We start from the raw sequence: 23,312 nt of genomic DNA on the forward strand, positions 1-23,312 counted from the left end.
TGCCCTTAGAGGGGGAGGGGAGGGGAAGTTCTGAGAGATCCTAACTCAGAATGCTTACCTGGACCAGGTCCGAGAATCCCTTCAGAGGCTGGGGCTCTTCTCGCTTCTCACCTTGTCCAAATCCACTGTGTGTGAGAACTTGAGGTTTTCTTCCCCAGCCGATGCAGATGCTCACCACTGTTAAGACACAGACAGAATGAAGTCCAGTGAGGAAAGAGGCTAGCAGAGAAATGGGGAAAAACGTGTACAGGATTTGGGTTTCGTTCACCTTCCTTTTAATGCCTGAGTTCCCTTGGCTGAGTGCTTTACAGCTGATGGTGGTTTTTGCAGATTTGGGTTTCTAGAGACAAAGATGCTTCTTTAAGTATCTTGTAGCAGTGAAAGAAGGGGTGTGGAGGGCGGGGGGACATGAGCCCAGTCCCGGCTGGCACCTGGAACCGTGTGAGTAGAGAGATCACAGGGGCATGAAGTGGGCCAATTCCTTCCCACGGGTCTGCCTACAGCGACAGTGAAGTGAAGCTGGAAACAGGCCGTCACTTGAGAAGGTCAGCCCAGGGTTGTGGGCCAAAATTTCTTTCTAACATATGAAGAGGCTGGTTTTCTCATACCTACTGAAGACAAGATGACAGTTGATTCAAATCTCAGCCTAAGGATTTGGGTTAGATATCAGGAAGAAGGCTGGTCTGTAGAAGTTTTGAGAGGCAGGAACAGATTCCATTTGTGAGTAAGCTGCTGGCCATGTTCCTTGGGCAGACATGGAACCTGAGTCTGTCTGTCTGGGAGGGGCTTTAGGGTGGCTGGCGCACAGGCAGCGCATGACCTGGTGCTCTTGGAAGTCTTTTCCTATCCCGGCTCCTGCAAGGGGGCTTTGCGTGAGCCCCTTCCTCTTGGTCTTGTGTTCTTGCACCACAGAGCTGAACCCCACTGACCCCACTCCCTCTGCTGGTTTGCAGGAGCAGAGACGCTCTTCAATGACGCACAGCTTAAGCTTGGACCAAGGACAGTCGCTGCCTCCCCTGTTTATGCCTTTCCCCGGCATGCCTGGGTCTACCCCGTAAACCAGCCTTGCAGCTTCCTTTCTGCTGAGGCCCCAGAGACCCCAGAGGTGCCATAAACCCCAGGCAGCCAATGGTTGAGGCTTTCCCCCTCTTACGGGCCCTGCCCCACCTCTCCACCCTGCTGCCCGCAGCTCTGCCTCCTCACTCCAGCAGTCTCTTGTTCTGTTCTAAATGCTCAGCACACTCCTCCACATGGGACTGTCCCAACTGACTCCCTTCCCCCCACCCCAGGTCCCTGAGCATCCATCCTGAGCTGCTAGTGAGTGCTGCCTCAGGAAGCCGTCCTCTTTCAGTCCCCTGAGCTGGCCACTTTTCTTCAGGAAGGAGCGTGGGTGGAAGCTGGCAGTGCAGTAGTTCCTGTCTTTGCCTGCTTAGCCATGTGGGTGAGAGGGGCCCCAGGGACTCTAATAGCCAGACCACAGGCAGGCTAATTTCCAAATGCAGATACAGTAAATGCTATGCATATTTTGTTGGTGACTATATACCAGATGCTGAGCCATTCCTAGTCCCTGCCTGAGACTGGGGATGAAGAGAAGGCACAATGCCTGACAGAAAGATGCTGGTTTTGCCTCTGCACGGTTGGCTCTTCCCGCCCGAGTTAATAAAAGTAATCTTGGACGTTGTGCATAACATGTTTTTGCTTTTCCAAGTATTCCAGTCAGGCCCAAGCAGCGTGGCCAGCATGCCCCAGACATGGGGAAATTACTCTGCCAGGGGAGGGCTCTGGAGGGGCCCGCTCACACAAGTTGGTCACGGGGGAGCTGGGTTGCCCAGTCTCCATGGATCTTTCCTCTGTATCGCAGCTGGCTTTCAGAGCCACCCCGCCTCTCACCTTTCTAGCAGCTCCAGGCAAAGTTTTCTTCTTTCTTCTCTCCTTGCGTCCTGCTAGCCCCGCGTCCTGCAGCGCTGGGCAGCGTCTCCAGGCTGTTGTGTCTCCAGGCCCTTGGTCCAGCTAATGTGGGCCACAAGACCCACCCTTGCAGTGGCACTGGGCTAATTTTCAATATTCCAATTGGCGATGCCTTCACTTTTCTTCAGAGAATCTTCTGGAATCCCTGCTGTAGTAATAGCAAAGAGACTTCTGAAGTTCCTTAAGTCATCTCCTCCTGCAGGGCACACCTGCATTCATTTCTATATTTATTCATTTCACTACGAAGCCTATGAAGTGTCAGGGACTTATCTGGGGCAGATAGTTATTGTTTCTATTCTAAATTGTCAATATAGGTAAGACTCTTCATCACAAACCTACTATAGCATCATATCGTCCTTTCAGTCAAAAAGTTCTTCCTTACGTCTAACTGAACTCCCTCTTGCTACAGTTCCAACTCACTTTTATACAGTCCGTCACTCATCTACCTGAACTCTCCCAAACACTGCGTCATTTAATGTGTGTGATGGCCCTGGGAGGTAGATTGTTATTGTCACTTGACGGATGGGACAACTGCAGCTTGATTTGGCCCCTCGGGCAGGCCTCCTTCCTGAGCTCTCCAGGTTTCTTAAGTCTGTCTGAAATTCGAAAACTCTCTGAGCAATGCCCTCGGCAGGATCAGCAGGTGCTGCTGCAGGTAGTGAGGGGGCCGAGTCCGAGCTTGCCCCGCCTCTCTCCTCATGGCCTTGCCGCCCCCACAACCTTGGCACCCAGCAGCGCCCTTCTACTTACTGATACTTTTCAAGGTCACCCTCTTTGCTGTTGCTTTCTTAGCCCTTATCACAATCTATGATTTCCGTGCTTCTTGGGTCCCTTTTTATTATCTGTCCAGCTCTCTCCACCTCCCCGAATATCACTCTTGTTAATGCTACATCCCCAGCTCCTGGCACAGAGCCCAGCGTGTGATACTCTCAGTAAGTGTTTATTGACAGAAGGACAACGGGAAGGAACAAGCAAAGAAAGAGTGGGCAAGGAAGGAGAGAAAGAAGAGAACCGAATTGGAAGGCCTGCCCTTTCCCCAGGCTGGCCTGCCTTTCCTCCCCGACCTGAGCTCAGAATTCACCCATCTTATGGGCCAAATCTTCAGGGACTGTGGCAGAAGGATCCAGTATGATTTGGGCTCCCATCTCAGCTCTGCCTCACATGAGCTATTTAACCTCTCTAAGCCTCAGCTGCTTCTCTTGTAAAACAGAGATAATGACACCACTTTGTGCGGTCACTGTGAGGATTAAAGGAAGGCCTTTCTGCAAGGCCCCTACCACAGTTTCTGGCACACAGCAGACACTCAACAAGTGTCCATTCCTTTTCCCCTACTGTAATTTCGATCTTTCAACCCCAATCCCGTAAAGTCAAGTCAAACCTCGCAGTGCGCCCCCATCACTTGTGAGAGGCGATCTGCCCAGCTGGTATGAGGGTCTTGCAGAGAATACACCGCCAATCTTCTGTCTGAGCCAAAGAAGTCATATCGGAAGGGATGTGCTTTAATGAGTTTCTTCCAGTGATTAAACCCAAGGTGGACACATATCATACCAGTTGAAACTATAGCAGGCTGAATTCTAACTTTCTGGCTCTGTGAACTTGGATCAATAACTTGGCTTCTCTGATCTTTGGTTTTCTCCTCTATATACTGGGAGTAATAATGATGTTGTCCACGTCACACAGTAGTTGTAACAATTGAGTTTACACATGGAGGGGGCCTGGAACAGAGCAAGATCCATACACGTTAGTTATTGTTGATCCACGGGTTTGAGGAAAAACTACCCTCAGACAGAACTAGATTCAAGAAAACTTTATGGAACATTCATTAATTGCCAGTTACTCTTATACATCTCGTCTCCTTTCATCTTCAAATAACACTGAAAGATATACCCCCTTCCCATTTTTCCTTCACCGTCAATTGACTCATTCAGCAAACACTGACTGTAGCCAGAGTCAAATGCCATTCTAACAATGGTGACTCGTCAGTAGAATCTGGTGGCATGTGGTTGCCTTAACTGCCGTATCTCTCCTGCCATATCTCAATTTTCAGGGCTTGCCGCTGTGGTGCACAGCTCCTCTAGGAGCAGAGGGTTTCTCTGGGGACTTCTGTGTGGTCAGGAGTGCACACTTACCTGTCCCCTCATTTCCAGTTCCTCCACCTGCAGCTCATTGCAGGGCCTCCCTGAGTCCCACACTGCACCTGCTCGCTCTATTTCATCCACATTTTCTTTAGTTTCTCTGAGCTCTTGCCTGTGATTCAGCTATTTTTGCACTTTTAAGAACTTTCAAATCCTTGACCAAGTAAATAAACACTAAAAATGGTTAGTTTTTTGATCATGCAAACAAATGTTCAGAAACACATGTGTTTCTCATGTACATTTCTAAGCACAGTATTGAGTTTGAAATACATGAGATGTATGTGCCACTACACATTGTAGGAAATCTAAGCTTAAGTTAATCACCAGGGAAATGCAAATCAAAATCACAGTGAGATATCACCTCATACCTCAGAATGGCTATTATCAAAAAGAAAAAAACTAACAAGTGTTGGTGAGGATGTGGATAAAAGGGATCCCTTGTACACTACTGGTGGGAATGTAAATTGATGGAGCCACTATGGAAAACAGTATAGATCTTCCTCAGAAAAATTAAAAAAAAGGACTACTGTGTGATTGAGCAATTCCACTTCTGTGTATTTATCCAAAGAAAATGAAAACACTAATTTGAAAAGACACATGCACCCTTATGTTCTTCGAAGCATTATTTACAACAGCCAAGATATAGAAGCAAACTAAGTGTCCATCAATAGATGAATGGATAAAGACGATGTGGTATATATATATATAATGGAATATAACTCAACCACAAAAAATGATGTAATCTTGCCATTTGGGACAACATGCATGGACCTAGAGGGTATTATGCTAAGTGAAATAAGTCAGGCAAAGAAAGACAAATGCCGAATGATTTCAATTCTATGTGGAACCTAAAAAGCAAAACAGAAGCAAACTCATAGATACAAAGAACAAACTGGTGGTCGCCAAAGGTGGAGGTGGGGCATGAGTGAAATAAGTGAAGGGGATTAATAGGCACAAACTTCCAATTATAAAATAAATAAGTCACGGGGATGTAATGTACAGCATAAGGGATATAGTTGATACTATTATAATAACTTTGTATGGTGACAGATGGTTACTAGACATTGTGGTAATTATTTCATAATGTATATAAATATCTAATCATTATGATGTACACTTGAAACTAATCTAATATTGTATGTCAACTATACTTCAATTTAAAAAATGAGGAGGGGAAAAAATGTCTGCAGAGGCATATAATGCTTATGAACAGGCACTGTCTCCGTCATCCATCAGTGTGGGCATTTATGAATTCTCCACGGGTAGTTTTCATACCATCACTGGCTGTTTATTTGGTCGTTAGTTGGGTGAGCACGTAAAAAATGTATTCAGCTGCCATTTGGAGGAAAATAGCTTCTCTGTGTTTCTCTGTCTCCCTCCCCTCCATTTCTATTTAGAGAGAGTGTTGAGGCCCAATGGGTGGTGTTGGATATAAAGTGGTGAATGGATCAGACCGAGTCTGAGGGCACTTGTGGCACTTCCAGCCAGGGGAAGACACGGACTTTCACTCATTCAATACATGTTTGTGGAGTCTCTACTGCAGATCTAGGTGCTGAGGATTCCGAGGAAAACAAGACGGGCTGCTTCCTGGAGTGTGCGTTCTAGTAGAGGGGAGACAGACAGAACATGAACACATAATAATTAGGTAAACAAACAGGAGGACATCTTAGAATGATAGGAGATGGGAAGAGGCTAAAACAGAATGGAGAGACAGAGTTGACTGAGTGAGCGCTACCTTAGATTGAACGCTGAGAGGCGCTTGGTGCTGGTGATGATGAAGCTGAGTCCTGAGTGACATGAAGGAAGTGACCATAGGAAGACCCAGAGTGGGGTTGTCCTGAAGGAGGGCACAGCAAGTGGAAAAGACCAGGCTAGGAACAGCATGGACCTCTGAGCACCCGAGCTGGTGGAAACACAGGAATGAAGTGGGGCTGGGGAGTGTAGCCGAGCCCAGGTTATATAGGGCCTTGAGGTCATAGGGCAAGGGGAAGCCAAGAGAGGCTTAAGCAAGGCAGCAGCATGATCTGATTTACAGGAGAATACTTCCCTCTGGTGATGGGCAACATAGCATAGGGAGGCGGGAGAGACAGCAGAGTCAATAAGCAGGTGACTTCTGTAGCTGAAGCAACAGTTATGGTGGTTTGGACAAAGACGGCCACAATGGAGATGGGGTGAAGAGGACATCCCCTGAATATATGTCGTAGGAAGAGCAGACAAGATGTGTTGATGGATTGGATATGGGGGTGAGAGAAAACAGAATCAAGACGGAATCAAGGTTTCTCTTGAACTCATGGGTGATTGTGCCATTTACAGAGCTGAGGAAGGCGCAAATTAAATGAAATAAATATAAAATAAGTTGTATTAGGTGCGAAGAAGGAAAACAAGAGGGTGCTAGGAACATTTTTTTAGAGTAGGAGTTTCAGCCCAAGGTGATCTACCCCGGGTGTGCTGCCCAGCAAGCCCAGGTGCAGATGCACCTCTCATCCCAGCACGGGGTCAAGAGACCTGAAGTCCTGCTACAAGCTCTTAGGGTAAGGATGGTGTCAGGCGTCAATCACCTAGCCCTGTGCTCCAGCTACGTCTGGATCTGGAAGGCTGGTCATGCTAACCTCAGAGGAAATTCAATTCGTCTGGCACAATTGGATCTTCATGGGCTAATCTAATCTCATTGTTTTATAGGCAATGTTTTTCTTTCTGATCCTCAGCCTTTTTTCCCCCTTTGTTAATTTTTCCCTAGTAGCCGGATAAACAAAGTCTTCTCCCTCTGGGCTTCATGTATGCCAAATGCTCCTTACAGGTCCCCTTTAAAGCAGCCCAGGGCCCGCTCTCCTCCCACTCCCAGAGGTTCCTGTGGGTGAGCTTCCGCGAGGAGCCGGGGAGGACAGGGGTAAGGGAGGCAGGCGTAAAAATACATTCCAAGGCCTGTCATCTCCCCCAGGCAAGACTACATGCCCTTCCTGCATTTCCTCTGCAGCTCACGTCGCACTTCCGAGTTAGTCCTTGGGTCTGGCAGGAGAGCCAGCCCCACCAGCTCAAATCCAGAGCTGGGAGTTAAAATTACTCCCCAGCTGCCAACCCGACCTTTGGCCGTCTCTTCATCGGGGCTCCTCAGCCCTGCAAAGAAAGGAAGGAACCTGACATCACTGAGGTTTCCACCATGCTGGACCCTCTGTGGAGTGGCCTTACTCTGATTTCTATCTCAGGGCTGTGAAAGAGGTATTCTTATCTCCATTTTTATGGTGAACACTTAGCTTCGGAGAAGGAAGATGGTTTATCCTGTTGATAAGTCGAAGGGGTGGAGTTTAAACTAAGGTCTATACCACCTTACAGCCTATCCCTCACTGCCTTCAGGACAGCTGCTGAACCCATCTTTGCTTTGCCAACCCTATCCGCTGGCCTTTTGCAATGATATTCTCAGTCTTGGTGCCATGCACAACTCGAAACTCACACCCTCCAGGTGCCGGGGAGCCAGGATTTCGTTCAGCGCTGAGTCCAGTTGTTCATCTCTTGGCAATTCCTACTGGTCTTCTTTCCTCTTTTCTTCTCTGTCTGGCCCAGTGCAGCACAGGGGAGCCTTAGCAGGATGAACTATTCCGAGACTTAAAGGATATTGGGAAAAACCCATTGCTGAAAGTGGGTACAGTTATTGGCAGTATGGTGGGAGTATGGAAGGACGAGAACAGTGACAATTTAGTTTTAGGCAGAGCAGCAAGACGGACGCATCCTACAAAAAAGCAAACACAACTTACAGTGAGCTCCAGGGTCCTAACTGCTCATTAGCTTTCCTTAGTGACTTTTCTTTTTTGTTTTCCAGGCTTAATCGATTATATTGGGAAATTAACTCTGTAAAAACCCAGGCAGCTGGCTCAGTCACGCACCAATCAGCGCTAGAGCTGGGATTCAAGTCTGACTCTGGACCACAGGTTTCAAGGCCAGACTGAAACTGGGCCGCCTGCACACCCTGTCCAGGTAGACTGGCCTTGCTTCTTTTTGCAGGAATTTGTGCTCATAATAGGACACGGGTTATACCTTAGTTTCTTCCCCCCAAACCATCGTTTATTTATGATACTTAATGAGATACGGATTTGGTCCTGATGGTGTGTGATGACACAGGTTATCATGCTTTATATTTATCCAGGTGAGGATTTTTTTTTAAGGTAGGCAACTGAAAATAGCTAGGGATTGGCCTGGTACGTTCTTTCTTCCTATTGATAGTGGCCCTTGTTGGGGAAGCACACAAGGAAATCCAGCCCTGCCTTTGAGAAAGAGGCCAACCTCTGGGAATGCACAGTGTGTAGTTTTCTGTCATTTCCTTGAGAGGCCCTGAATATGGACTCCACATAGCTTTCTCCCAGCTGTGACCCCAGGAAGCAGTAAGGATCCCCTGCCCCATACAGTTATTTGTCATGTCCCCTTATTTTCTGTTCTTGGTGAGTGTGGGGCAGAGGAAAGAATGGTATGGCAGGAATGTGGGACAAGGAGGGGTTTTAAACAGTCCTCTGGAGTTCTGGCTTATCTGTGAGGTAGTGCTGATACACCAGGAGGCTGGTTTAAATGAGAATTGGATTATTAATATTATTGACTCCAGGAATAGAACAAGGGTTATAGGCAAGGAACAAAATGCTAGAAGAATTAAAAATAAAAGATGTACTGAGGGAAAGAGAGAGAGGGAGAGAACAAAACTGAGTCCCCATGAGAGCGGGAGAGAAGATGAGCGAGCATGCGACGGCGCAGGGAGCATCGTGGCTGAGTTGAGGCTGGGGCAGTGGTACAGCTGGATGGGGCCACAGCCCTGTGAATTCCTCCCACCCCACTTCCGGGGCATCGGTCAGCTAGTCCATGAGTCTGTGGGCCTGCCACGCTTTTGGAACTGCAGACTCGGTCCCAAGCACATGACTTTAGCCTGACCTCCAGCCCTGGGAGGTGTGAGAGGTGAATGGGCAGAGCTGAGACAGGACTTCGCCCTGGAGCTGCCCACTCAGGGTCAGTCCTGTGGAACGCAGGTGAAGGTAGGTGGGTGGGAGATGCCCACACTCTGCCCCAACTGCTCCGCCCCTCACCCTCTGGACTGGGTAGGGAAGAAGAAGTTCTCCCATAGATGCCGGGAGGAGAGGTAACTCTCCAGGTGCAGGCAGAGCTTCTGTTTAGGAGTGAGGATAAGCAGAGAAATCTCTCTGTACCTCCAGGATCTTGTGACCAAGAAAGTAATTTTTAATGGTGGTGCCTCCCGAATCACAGTGGCCGCTTGCTGTAGGAGGGAGGCGCCAAGTTCAGGTGAGGGCCCAACAAGGGCCTACAGTAGTGCTTCTGGCTGGTGCTGGAGGAGAGAAGTAGAAAGAGAAGAGGAAGAACTGAGGATTAAGACATGGAGGAGAGGGATGAGGATAAGAGGGGAGTTGCTGAGTTTCTTCTATGCAACAGGTATTTTTTCTGTACCAGCTTTATTGAGATATAATTCCCATATCAGATAATCCACCCATTTAAAGTGTACAATAATGTTTTTTAAGTATATTGTTTGTTGTACAAAGTTGTACAACCATAATCACCACAATCAACATTAGAACATTTTCATTAGCTCAGAAAGAAACTCCCTGACAATCAGCAATCTGACTTTCTTTCTCTGTGGATTTGCCTATTCTAGACATCTGTATAAAGGAATAACACTGCGCTGGCCTCCTTCACCTGGCACAGTGTTTTCAAGGTTCTTCCACGTTGTAGCATATATTAGTACTTCCTTCCATCTTTATGGCCAGATGATATTGCCTTGAATGGATAGGCTACATTTTATTCATTGATTCATCAGTTGATTGACATTTGGGTTGTTTGGCCATTATGAATAATGCTGCTATAAACATTTGTGTACAAGTTTTTGTGTGGATTTGTGTATTTTCCATTTACTCCCCATAACAACAAATAGGCATTGTAATCGCCAACTTATTACAAAAAACTGAGGCTCAGAGAGGTTAAGTAACATTTTTGAGATGTAAAAACTTCTTTTGATTGGGTTTCATTGTGATAGAAGGGCAAATAAGAGGAAATAAAGTGGAATTTCACTTCATCTTTCCCAGGCCGTTATGCACACCACCGAGTAAAAAGAAGGACAGAAGGAACGAGACCGAGTGCATCAGCAGGGCTGTGGTAGTCTCCACTGGCCTTCCCTCTGGAGGTAGGTGGGCGTGGGCCCCATGTATGCCCTGCCCTGGCATGGCTCTGGGGTCTGGGGGATGTCCCCCTTCTCCCACTTGCCATCCTCATTTTAGGGGCAGACACGAGAATTGGTCAAGACAATTGCTAGAGTAGTTCATCTGCGTTGTGAGCAGCCGGGTGGGAAGTCTCTGCAGCAGTGCCCACTCTGAGGGGGCCCCCTCGGGTGAGCTCTGATGGGGGACAAGGAGAGTCCCAAAGAGAGGAATCCAGCGTGGGCCCAAGGGCAGCTCTGTGATGTGGAACAAAAGGGTCACCAAGGCTGCTGGCTCTGCTTCCCTCTGCCTCCAGGGCTTTCCCAGAAAACACCTGGACGTGGGAGGGTGGGTGACGTGCTGCCCCATAAATGTAACTCTGATGACTTGGCAGAACCCAAGCCAAAGCTGGTAATCATTGACCCTCAGAAGCTCCCCAGGGCAGAGCAATAGAACCAAGAAGAATGCTGGCTCTCCAGCTAATCCACTGCCTTGTGGTTTATCCTAGAGCCTTGCCCTTCTCATCACCTTTCTGATAAACGTGATACCATTGCAGCCTGGACACTGGTATAGAGAAGCCTAGAAGTAAAGGCATCACAGATAATGACACGATTGGATCTTTCATTCAGTGCATGGCTAGTACTTGCTGGAGAAATTAGAGCTGGAGGTAGTATTACTGAAGGTGTTAATAGCTTGATCACTTTCTATGTCCAAGTGTTAAGTTCTTTCTATCCATCTGTAGGATAGACATGAATGTCCATTTTTCAGATGAGGAAATTGACACCCTGAGAGGTGATATAGTACCCAGTGCTAGAGCTGGTCGGTGACTGACTCCAGAGTCAAACCCCACCCCCACTTCTTCAATCCTGCCTGGTAGACCACTTGGTGGCCCGTGACAGCAAGACTTCAAACATAAGCTAGAATGTGGCACTAGAAGGTGTCCAGAATTCCAATCCAAACTCAAGAGCCTGGTGTTCTGTGCCTTCTGCTTAGCATGGCTCCCAGAGCCGGGCTGTACTGATGTGACACTCTTTTCCTGTGGGTACAGCGTCATGAGTACTAGTTCCCAACGCCTATAGCCAAGGCATTAGCTGAACGAGTCCTCTATTTTGTAAGTTGCGAAAGTTTCAAATTCTATATGTTTTCTTAAAAACAAAGTGTCCTTTCTTGTTACAGAGACTCAGGAAAGAATGTTCAGAGCCTCCAGTCCACATGGAATTCATTCGTTTCTGGGCTGGAAAGACTGAGTTGGTGTAATACCAACCCAAACCACAGAGAACTAGAAAGGCCGACTAACAACAGGCTCTCTACGCACATAAGAAACACGACTTTTTGTAAACATTTAAATCCTTTTATTAAACTCCAGTGCCGTTTAAGGTGAGTGGCTCGGTAGATGAGATTTAGGACTTGTTCCATTATAGATGTGTCCAGTTTTCAGAAAAACAAACTGTTCTTCCCACACATATACTTTTACAAGGAAAACAAATAGGAGGATGATTATTTTATCTCAAAATTAATTCTTCACTTCATAAAATAATTCAGTAAAGGATTCCTTTAAATACCTACTATCCTGATGTAGTATGACTTACTGTTACATGTAATACATATATGGACAACCCAGGCTACAAGAAAGCGGATAAGAGTTTGGTTATGAGGAGCCCGAGACCACAAGGCCACTTAGGTGAAGCGTCCGCCAGTCATCTGCCCTGTCCAGGTGCCATGGAGACTGCACCCCAGCACTGGAGAGTGGCGACAGGCTCCATTACCCTCTCCACAGCCTCTTCTGAAAATCAAGCACTTGGAGTCATTTACACTGTACTGCATTTATTTATTTCCTTGACAAACATTTATTGAGCATCCGCTCCTGGCCCAGGGCTAGGTGGGCAGTGGAAGAGATGGATGGGGTCACTACCCCCAGACCATCACAAAAGGAAATTTTGTAAGTTAAAATCAGGGTAAACACTACAAATAAAAAGTAAAGAGTACAATAAAATATTGTAAGGGGGAACCAATTTAAATGAGGAGGGGGGTGGTCGGGAACTCACCTCTCTTTGAGAAACTGACATAGAAGTTTCTTTCTGAGAAATGACATTTAGGTTGAAACCAAGAAGTCAGCCAGGAGGAGAGAGTAGAGGGCCAGGTGTTCCCAGCAGGAGAGACGGCACACGTGGCAGGCTCAGAGAGGTTAAGCGACTTGCTCAAGTTTCTCTAGTTGGTGTGAGGCAGGGCCGGGCCTCAAATGTGTGTCTCCTCGTCTCTGTATCTGTGGTCTGTGGCCTAAGCATGACCTTGGCACTCCATAAATGTTACCGAACTAACTGACTCCAAGGCCAGGGCGCTTTGCCATCTGCTGGAGCGGTGAGTACACAAGACTCAGCTCACCACCCCTGGGGAGGAAGCTCCCCATCCTCCCACACTAGCCATCGCGCCGTCACTGCACACCTCCGACTGCCAAAGACGCAGTGACGGCACCGCGGAGATACCTACAAATGTCTCCAAATGGAAGATGTCATTCCCATCACTCACGCCATTTTCTGCCATTCATTCAAGCCAGGACGGCCTGTAGAAGCTTCCAGAGTAAGCACAATGCTTAACAGTACAACATCTTCAGCTGTTTCCACAGTTCCTCTCAATTACTTTGACGTCTTGACCATTTCTGAACTCCGCCTGGCATTGAGGCCCTTCCCGCTTCGATCCAATCCAGTGGGTCCTGAACCCTCTCTGTGGAGCCCCCATCCTCTCGCATACCCTGCTTCTCTCCCTTTTTGGTGATTTTGCTCATGCTCTTCCTTGTCCCTGGAAACCTGCCCCCTGTCCCCCAGTCCAAATCCTCCCTATGTATTTAGGTTCGATATCTAGTAAAGGTTTGATCTCTTGGTTACTCTTACCCTGTTACTGATCTCTGCATTAAGCAAGGAAACGTATGGAAAGTCACTATTCCTGCTGCATAGTAAGTAGGTGCCGAATAAATGTTTGCCTTCCCACTACATGGTTTAGTCACTATTTTGAGTATGACATAGGGTTTAAAAGCAAGGCCTTCTCAGTTAGGTAAACCTAGATTTTTCTAATCTTTGCTCTTCTAGGTTTCTGCTTTGTGACCTTGGGCAAATTGCTTAACTCCTCTGAATCTCAGTTCCCCACTTCCTAGGGTTTTAATGAGAACTAAATACAAAAACACAGGCAAGAGATTTTGCACTTGTGCCTAGGTGGATGCTGTAGGCTTTCTGGGCCCCAGAATTTCACTGCTCCAAGATGGCACTATTTGGATTGTGCTCTAGAGGGCGCTGTTCACACAGAATGTAACCTGTCTCTTGCAGCTGGGAGCAGGCTGCTGGAACTCTCCACGGCAGTCTTCATTGCCCCGTTGCACACTCTCCAGAGACTTTTCTCAACCCTGGCCTTTCTCTTCATTCATTTTGAACACTGCGTCTTCACTTTTGCCTTCGTTTACCCTGTTAACTCTGGCTCAATCCACTCACACCCAATAAGGCAATAGCTTTCCTTGGTAAAGAGCAGAACTCCTTGAAGTTCAGAAGAGAAGTATTCTTAGGAAATCTCTAGAATAGAAGGCAAGTAGATCCAGTTCTGTGACGGTGAGTTCTTCTCGTCCCCTAGGGCTCTCTTACTCTGCCGTCATCACTCCTCACACCTCAGGGATGTGTTGCTCTCCCTTCAAAACTCTGAATCAGCAACGATGAAGTGCCTCCCTTCTGGCCCTTCTTTGCAAAGCTGACACATGCTAGTACTTCCAAAATACTTTAAGAAACAGTTAGGAAGAATGATAAGGAAACAATATTGAAACACACACAGAATAAATGTCAGTTTCCAAAGCATAGGTTTCTGACTCCAGGAAAAAGACGTGCCACCAAAGACCGCTAAGACCTTGAGGACACCTTGCTTGGGTTCAGCTTCACTAGCTCCCAGGCTGGCTGCACGGGTGGGAACCCACCTGTGCTTCCTGCTGAGACCCAATCCAGGGGCCATGAAGAGATACAGGTCTTTGTGGTGAGAGTACGGTTATCTTAGGATGACCAATGGCCCTGATAAACAAGTCAGAGAGATAGAATTTCACTTGAAAATTTCTCTTGAAAATTTTAACTCATTTTAATGACTTTTCGTATTTAAATCCGGTTACTTCCTTGAGTCTTCACATCCTGACATGAAAGCAAACCTATGTACAAAGTGCAGGTGTGTGTGTGACTTCTGGAAGAAATGGAATGGAATTGGTTCTCTCCAATTGGCTTGTAAAATGGCTTTTGTGACGTCCTAGTTACACCTCTTCTTTTGTGTGTTCTTGTGTCCTTTCGTGGTGTCACAGCCTTCCAGCAAAGCCACACCAAGAGCACCTCTGTAGCTGGACAAGTTGACTTTCTGCAGCTGGTGCAAACACACAATGTGAGGAGCTGTGGGCAGCCTCGCCGAGTGTGAGAAAGCACTTAAACAGGATTTGGGGAAGATTTAAGGAAGCAGTACTTTGCTCCGGGTTAGATGTTGTCAGGAAGTGCGGGTAATTTTATGATTGGGTACGTCAGTAAATCTTATTGCCTAGAAGGAGAGAAGACTAGTGTGAGGCTAAACCTGCTAATGGCAAAGAAGCAGCGGTCCCTCATAACAGCCAGGATAGGGGGATAGTGGTCATTTTTATGGTTTGGACAATGTTCATGACTTTTTCTGTGTTTGGACCTGATCATCGTGTGGGCTTGTCTGCTGTTGATGTTCTGTGAAATTGTTTGTGTTCAACAGAAAATCAAGACCTAGCTGTGAGTCCCAGACGTCAGGGCTGCTTTTCTCCTTTCCAATGGGCACACGTATATATATATATATATATGTATATATATTCAGTGATCTGATCATCTTGCTTGATGTCTACGGTAGGAGAAGACCAGCATCATGACCACGTCTCTGCTCAGCCTTGCCAAGGATAATTCTCTCCCTCTATCCTCTTCCACCTCACCCAGATAAGGCTTCTGCCTTGATTATAGGCAAATCCTTTATAAAAACATGTCTGCCTTTCCCAGGTCTTCTATTCCACGTGGAAGGATGGGCTCTGAAGCCAGTCAGTTCACAGACACTGATGTATTGTCAGAAGTTTGTCACTCTCTCTTAGAAGCCTTCCCTCTCACTAGGCTGTCACCTCCCACACAGCCCATTGGGCTCTGCGTAGTAGAGGCTGAACAGCCTGGGTCAGTGACACCCGGTTAAACTGCTGCACATGTTTGAACTTCGGGCTAACAGTAATAGTTGCTACTATTTATTGCATGCTTGCTACGTTCTACGAACTTTACATATGCGATTGTGTTTAAAACACACCACAACCTTTGAAAGTATATTCTTGCAGCCATTTCACAGATGAGGAAACTGAGGTTCAGTAAGGCTAAGTGGCTTGCTCAGGTCACCTGGCCATTAAGTGCCAGAAGTGGAGTTCAAATCTGTATCTGTGCTTACCAAGCTGGAGTTCCTTCCACTCTGCCTCCCTGCCTTTCATTATTAACTGTGCCATGAGCATCCTGGACCAGGTCTCCCATCCCCTCTTTATCCCCCACGCATGGCACATCTTGTACTTCTCCGGCAGTGCTAATGGCTGGCTGGCTCCAGAGATCCCTACAGCACATGGTGTGCCTCGTGAGAGCACCAGCACCCTCGGACCTCGCAATTCCCTGGCTCTTGTTGTCAAACTCTCTGGAAGGAGCAAGGTACCCAGGAAAGTCTGGGCTGCATTCCCATCCTGGACACAAGCAGACTTGTGCCTTCTCAGTGGAGAGGGCCTGGGGGCACTCACTCCAGGGGAAATGTGGGAAATTCCTGAAGGGCATTCCCAAATCTAGCCTGGAAGAGTCCTGAGGTTCAGACACCCTTTTACACACCCATGAGGCCAGGAAAAATTGTTTCCATTGGTCTTGCTAAGTTCTATTTAAGAAGAGCTTATGCTGACCCCAAGTGGGCTGCCCGATAATGCTGAAGACATCAGAGAGAACTTCTCTTGGAATTAGGGAACAAAAAGATGCCCTCTGTCCACAATAGGTTCTGGATGTGAAAGGAGTAGTTCACGGAGCTGGATGCCTTAGCGCTCCTCGGGGCCCTGAGCATTTGCAAATCCAGCGGAGGGGTTATCCTCAATAGCTTGAGACCATTTTCATAGAAAACAGGAAGTCGTCTGCAGGAGCAGGTAGAGGCATTTGTTCCAGCTCCTCACCCAGAGTGTTGAAGACAATAAACTTCACGCAGCCTGTCGGGTCTCCTCCTTGGTGGCTGCTTTAGAACCCCGTGCTCAGTCGTCTCAGGGCCGTAAGGCTGCTGCGTAGCATGATTGAATTACTTATCTGAGAGCAACTTGAGAGCAGGGGCTGTCACCTCTTTTGTTTCCTAGCACAGTGCCTGGTACACAGGAGATGTTCAATGAATAGAGTGTCTGTCTGATTATATTGATTAAGAAGGCAGAGAGCACGTCCCAGAATCCCATTCTATGCCTTGCTGTGGTAGGTCCTCAAGAAATGCTTGTTGATTCAATGGACCGTTGGCCTGAAACAAAGCAGTACATTTTCATGGAAACTTGAATTTCTTCTCCACCAAAGGGACTACAGAAAATAATCTGGCTCTGCTCTCAGGACCCATAACTCATATTTTCTACATCTAGCATAAAATCTCAACTCCTAGAAACGTCCTGAAGGAAACTAAGGCTGTGAAAGGTTTCTCTGAAAGGCGGCCTGCAGTCAGTGTTCTTCATCTATGTACAGAGATGATAGCTGTGTGATTCTAAACAGAGGTAATAAAGCCAGGTCTGTTTGCCCTCCTCTCTCTGATGCTGAGGCTGTCGAGCGTGCTGGAGGCGGGAGGAGGCGGTGCGACAAGTGCTGTAGGAAACCCCAAATTCATAAAGGCTTGTTCTCAGGTGGAGGCCCGCAAGCACAGCCTCTGTGCTGATGCTGCAAATACAGTCTCATCCGTGAGCTCAAGCTGTAGGTACCTCACTTAGGATGAAGAGGATTTGTTTGATGTGGGCCTTGCATGCAAATGAAACCTGCATTTTTACGAAGAAAAGGAGATTCAGGAGGAAAATAAGTTTCTTTTCAAGAATTTGAAGGACTGCTAAACAGAAGAGGCTTGAGACTTATTTAGAATTATAACGAGCTGTCCCTAAAGCAGAACTAGACCCGTGTTCTCTATATCGGTTTCTCCTCTAGTCTACAACACGGACATCACACAGGCACACCAAGCACTGAGTGTGCTGGCCCTGCTGGCCTTTCCAGCCCACGTCTCACCGAGGGCCCTGGCACTCTGTTACCTATTTCCCTGAGACTTCTTCAGCTCCTCCAAGTTCTTTTCTTCTGTTGCCGCTGCCTGGGTCACACACAACAATCACAGCGCAGCGCGGTCATTACTATGTATGCGGGAATGTCTCTTCCAAAATACCTCCATTGGTGGGGAGCCGTATAAGTGACAGCAAACTCATTGCTGTTAGCCGTGCATTGATTAATTTATTTATCATCATTCAGCAGACATTCATAGAGTTCCTACTATATGTGACTCTAATGTCATCTTCAGGCCCTCGCCTGGTGGTACTTCTCTGCCCCTCAGAACAGGTGCTCCCGGGAGCACTCCCACTGTTTGCTGACCTGTCATGCATCTCAATGCGTTTGATTGTTTATCAGCTCGTTCACGTCTCCACTTCTACACTCGACTGGAAGCTCCTTCACGACGACAAGGACTGTGCCCGTTTGGCAGACAATTGCTTCCCTGATGTCTAGCACAGTGCCTAGTAAACACACAAGTACCACCACGTCAGTGTTGGATGATGACAGATACACTCACTAATGCACACGTAAAGGCATTCAGTTTTCTGTCAGTTGAAGCGTTTTTGCAGAGGGTGGATACCCATCTAACGGAGAGCCATACGGACCACACCACACTGCAGTCGCGGGTTTACTGAGCTCACTTCTCCATTCGACTGCAAGCTCCTTGAGAGCAAGAACAGGGTTCTGTTTGTCTTTGAAATCCTAAAAAATAAGCAAACAATTAATGTTTGGGAAGTTTACAAAAAGTCTATTTTCTGAGAATGGACTGTTTACAGAACAAGAAAGCTGGAGCACTGAATAAAAACGTGGCAATGATAGGATCCACTTGCTTGGCCAGGCCACTAGGACTCGCTTGGTAAATATTAGCTAATGTACAGCCCTTTGCTTGCTATTAAGATTCACTGATTTCAATAGAAAGTAACCTAAAAACTGTGCATAATCCAGACACCAGGGCCAATCTCTTATTACCCAATAGTTCAAAAAATGCATATTGGCTCTGACAGTGGTTAGATTAAATGCCACTGTGTAAGCAAAGTAGGAGACGTGCTGTGGATAGCGGGTCTGCTGTGCAGATGATGGTTTGGTCAGAGGATGAAGTTATCCTGGATTCTTGCCGTCTCTAGGTGTAATTCTTCTCACTCTTTGAATAAATAAATCAACAGCATTGGTTAACCCAGTACGCATAAAAAGTACTTTCAGTTAATGCCAGATTTTATAAAATAAATCCAACAATAAAGGCTGCTTTTAAATCTCAGTTTCTTACATAACAGTGACCATTGTATAAAGAGATTAACATGGTATCTTGTTTCTTCCTCGTGTGGTTTTACTTTCATCTTACAAATACGCACTTATCTCTGTCTGTGTATTCACCTGTATCTGTGTGAACTCTTGGAAGTCTCAGTATCTCGGTGTGTTTCCGAGAATAAGCTGGGAGATTGATGATAACTAATTGTTTCTGGTGAAAAGTTATTAGGAATGACCAAGGAGAAACAGCAAGAGAGCTATAGAGCGTGGCAAAGGAGAGGAGCCAAATGCTAGGAACACAATCCACACCTGCTGCCCAGGGACCTTAGCTGGTGGTTTGTCACGTCTTAGCATGACGGTATTCAAGCCATGTGAGGTGTGGGGGAAAATAGTACGTACCCAGCTTGGGGCTTGGTCTAACAACAACCAATTGCCTTTGTTCAAACAATGCAACTCCGTTATCAAATTGTTTTCAAGCTAATACAAATTAGTATCAGTCCACTGACCAAAGCCTAAAATAAATGAGGCTGGGTCTAGAAGAAATCAGCCTGTGTACACAGACCAACTCCTGACACCACTTCCTTGCTTTTCCCAGCCATGGATGCCTCGGGTCAGAATATGTTTAGGATGTTGGTAAGTGCAGAAAATCTTGGGAAAGCATTATAAGCTGGTTGCTTTTGTTTCAGCTCTTTGCAAGGCCAGGCAAAAATATTTTGTTAGTAATACAGGCATGGAAACCAAAACTTATCCAAGAGATAAATCAGGGGGTACTTCACTCTGCAGAAATATTCTTTATTCTCAAAAGTAAAATGAATTTAAGAGAGACTGCAGGGGAAGACTAGTGGGAAAGAAAAACTCAGAAGTTGGTGTGTTAGGAGCCATCTCTGGAATTGTAACGTAAGACAAAAAGAATGTGGATTCAAGTGATAAATGGTGGCTTTTGAATTCATTATTTTAGGTGAGATCCATTCTATGAAGAGCTTTTGAAACAGTGTGAGCCTCCATGAACTTGGGAAAGGGAGAAACTCTCCAGTGAATGTATGCAAGGTTAAATGACATGTGTGCAGAGAAAGGGGAGAGCCTGGGGCAGAAGGAGACTCTCTCTCTTTTGGTGTGCCTCACAGGGGACTGTCCCCTAATCCTCTTTGGAGACATGGGGTCAGTGAAGGTTGGGTGGGCCGAGGGCAGGGCCCTCTGAGTGTGCGCACTGCTGTTTGCTCTCCTGGTAGCATTTTCTCTTTTTACGTCTTTAGAACCTGTCTCCAAAATTTCAAATCATCTCAGCTGTGTCTCTTGCTGTTGACTTCTGTGTTTTCACCTGGGTTGAGGCTGTGAGCTAGACACTGTAGAATATCCCTTGTGTTTAAAATTTATCACTAAGTTGGTTTCGCTTCCCAATTTGTATGAATAAACATATTTTGAAGGGGGATTTTGAAACCTATTTTTGAAACATATTTGCATTTAATTTAAAATACCACGAAGACATTTCTAACCGTGGTGGGCACACCTTGGGGGTGGGGACGGGCACACCTAGGGGAGGAGGTAGTCTAGTATTTGTGACCTCTGGGTCTCATTATTGTTGGCTGTTTAGGGGAAAATCCCTTCACTCTTTTGCTATAAAATGGAAGTCACAATAACATCATCAATAAGAAACCATTGATCAGATTACATTTTGAAGAGGTTAATTCATTCACTGAGTTATTCCACTTATGTTTATTGAATAAATAGTAAGCACCCATTGACGGTGCTAGCAGCTAGAATAGAGAAACAAATAAAACATAGTTCCACCCTTATGGAGTATTATTCGAATCAGTGCTCCCCAGACCTTCAGCCTTGGAGCAGGGAAGGAAGTGTGAGATATTGGTGGTCACCATCATACCGTTCCTTTTGAGAATCTTGGCAAATCGTGGAGGAAGAGTGGAAACAGCTTGTAGATCCACTGAGAAAACTTCCGAGATCATCCGGTAGGACTTGACCAAGCAGTATTGAGGAACTCTGCTCTAAATAGTGTCAAGAATTAAAAAAAAAAAAGGAAGTTGACGAATACTTGTCTTAAAATGTCTCAGGGCAATCCAACTTTAGAGTATAAAATTTACTAACTGAGATGCAAGATGGTGCGGTGTGGTAGAGGTTCCTCCAGACTGGAAGGAGGGCACCTTGTGTTCTAGTTGTTGTCCTGCCACTGATTGGGTCCATAACTTTGGACGCGTCATTACAATTTCCTGAATCTCAGTCCCTTCATTTGATAAATGTGAGAATTGAATTGGATTAAGATTTCTGCTGATATTTGAGTACCAATCGCAGTACACAAGATGATCTAGGTAGTATATTGATAAGTGGGTTTTGTTCATAGTCATTTATTTTTGTAAATTACAAAAAAGTAAATAGTACATCAAGCTTCTGCTTTCACAGATATTTTTGCTTAGAATTAGGCTAAGTTTATTAAAGAGAAAAGAGTTGATTTAAAAAATAATATCGAGTAAATTGTAGTACCGATCATAATTGGTTATCATAAACATTTTTAAGATTTCGTGTAACTTACTGAGGTCAAGAAACACTTGAATATATGCTCTGTTAGATTCATTCCATTTCTCTCTCTCTCTAATTATTTTTCCTTTTTACATTTAAGCAATATTGTCTCCTAGTGGAAAGTTTCTACTGGAAATAGTATTGTGGTATCCAGAATAAACTTGTCAGCTTGCCCAAACGATCAGTAACCCAGATTGTTTTGAATGGTCTTTTCATATATAGTTAGCTCTTTATGTGAGTCATCTAGTTCACTGCTGCTATAAACATAATTTTGTTTTGTTTTTCTTTGATGTGTTTTCAGAACAGGGTGTTGACAGAAAGAATGTTCAAACATCTTCGGAAATGGTTTGTCACTTGCTTTTTTGAGCATTCTCGGCAAAGAGCGAGGCTCGTCTCCAAAGATGGAAGGTGTAACATCGAGTTTGGCAATGTGGAGGCACAGTCAAGGTTTATATTCTTTGTGGACATCTGGACGACCGTGCTTGACCTCAAATGGAGATACAAAATGACGATCTTCATCACAGCCTTCTTGGGGAGCTGGTTCCTCTTTGGTCTCCTGTGGTATGCTGTAGCCTACATTCACAAAGATCTCCCCGAGTTCCATCCTTCCGTCAACCACACCCCTTGTGTGGAGAACATTAATGGCTTGACTTCAGCTTTTCTGTTTTCTCTGGAAACGCAGGTGACCATTGGATATGGATTCAGGTGTGTGACAGAAAAATGTGGCACTGCCATTTTTCTGCTTATCTTCCAGTCTATACTCGGAGTCATCGTCAATTCTTTCATGTGTGGTGCCATTTTAGCCAAGATCTCCAGACCCAAAAAGCGTGCCAAGACCATTACATTCAGCAAGAATGCAGTGATCAGTAAACGGGGTGGGAAGCTTTGCCTCCTAATCCGAGTGGCTAATCTTAGGAAGAGCCTCCTTATTGGCAGTCACATATATGGAAAGCTTCTGAAGACCACAGTCACTCCTGAAGGAGAGACCATTATTTTGGACCAGATCAATATCAACTTTGTAGTTGATGCAGGGAATGAAAATTTATTCTTCATCTCCCCACTGACAATTTACCATGTCATTGATCACACCAGCCCCTTCTTCCACATGGCAGCAGAAACTCTCCCCCAGCAGGACTTTGAATTAGTAGTGTTTTTAGATGGCACGGTGGAGTCAACCAGTGCTACCTGCCAAGTCCGGACATCCTATGTCCCAGAAGAAGTGCTTTGGGGCTACCGTTTTGCTCCCATAGTATCCAAGACCAAGGAAGGGAAATACCGAGTGGATTTCCATAACTTTAGCAAGACAGTGGAAGTGGAGACCCCTCACTGTGCCATGTGCCTTTATAATGAGAAGGATGCTACAGCCAGGATGAAGAGAGGTTATGACAACCCCAACTTCATCTTGTCAGAAGTCAATGAAACAGCTGACACAAAAATGTAGCAGTGGCTTTTCGACACAAATAAAGCAAAGTCTTGAAGATACCTAGTGACTAGAAGCATTATAATATAATCAATAATTTGGGGGTTTGAAGGTAGGGCAAGAGACTTCAAAGTCTACCCGCCCCAGAACCTAATAACCATGATCCTACAAGACACGTAGCTCTACAAGGCAACTGCATTAGAACATGCATTATATTTACAGAAAACTAGAATATGGAAGCCCTAGGAGCTCAAGTGGAATCTATAGATGATTATTTGAAATCATGCCATGTTGATGGAACAGACAAAATCATCAAAAGTCTCACGGACAGGCCAAATGAGACTTTTAAAAGTCTCCTTGAAGAAGTTATGAGCTTTAGATAGGATAAGGGAAAAATCATATTCTCATTTTGATTCTACTGATAAGAAAAAAGTCACTTTTATGTTAACATTGGCTTTTATCAAAGGAAAAATTATTTCCTGAGTTGAGGGAGATGAACCAATCAAAGACAATGAGAAAAGACCGACACACAAAGAACGTTTGT

At 45.8% G+C, this 23,312-nt stretch overlaps 1 protein-coding gene across 3 annotated transcripts in view; it reads left to right on the forward strand.

Annotated features, from left to right (window-relative positions):
• KCNJ1 (potassium inwardly rectifying channel subfamily J member 1) overlaps nt 1-23,028 on the forward strand; it is a 28,355-nt gene extending 5,327 nt beyond the window's left edge. The window contains exons 2-5 of one of the 3 annotated variants that reach the window (XM_014864060.3): nt 7,918-8,072; nt 10,172-10,269; nt 11,459-11,659; nt 21,650-23,028. In XM_014864060.3, the coding sequence (XP_014719546.1) occupies nt 21,671-22,789 (1,119 nt within the window). In that variant the 5' untranslated portion in view covers nt 7,918-8,072; nt 10,172-10,269; nt 11,459-11,659; nt 21,650-21,670 and the 3' untranslated portion in view covers nt 22,790-23,028. Of the gene's footprint in view, nt 1-7,917; nt 8,073-10,171; nt 10,270-11,458; nt 11,660-19,296; nt 19,453-21,649 lie in introns of those variants that run through there. The other 2 variants (XM_014864061.3, XM_014864059.3) reach the window with 2 other exon arrangements.
• The last annotated feature ends 284 nt before the right edge of the window (nt 23,029-23,312 follow it).

The sequence above is a fragment of the Equus asinus genome, chromosome 20 (assembly GCF_041296235.1).
Source record: "Equus asinus isolate D_3611 breed Donkey chromosome 20, EquAss-T2T_v2, whole genome shotgun sequence".
In the NCBI taxonomy this organism is placed as follows: domain Eukaryota; kingdom Metazoa; phylum Chordata; class Mammalia; order Perissodactyla; family Equidae; genus Equus; species Equus asinus.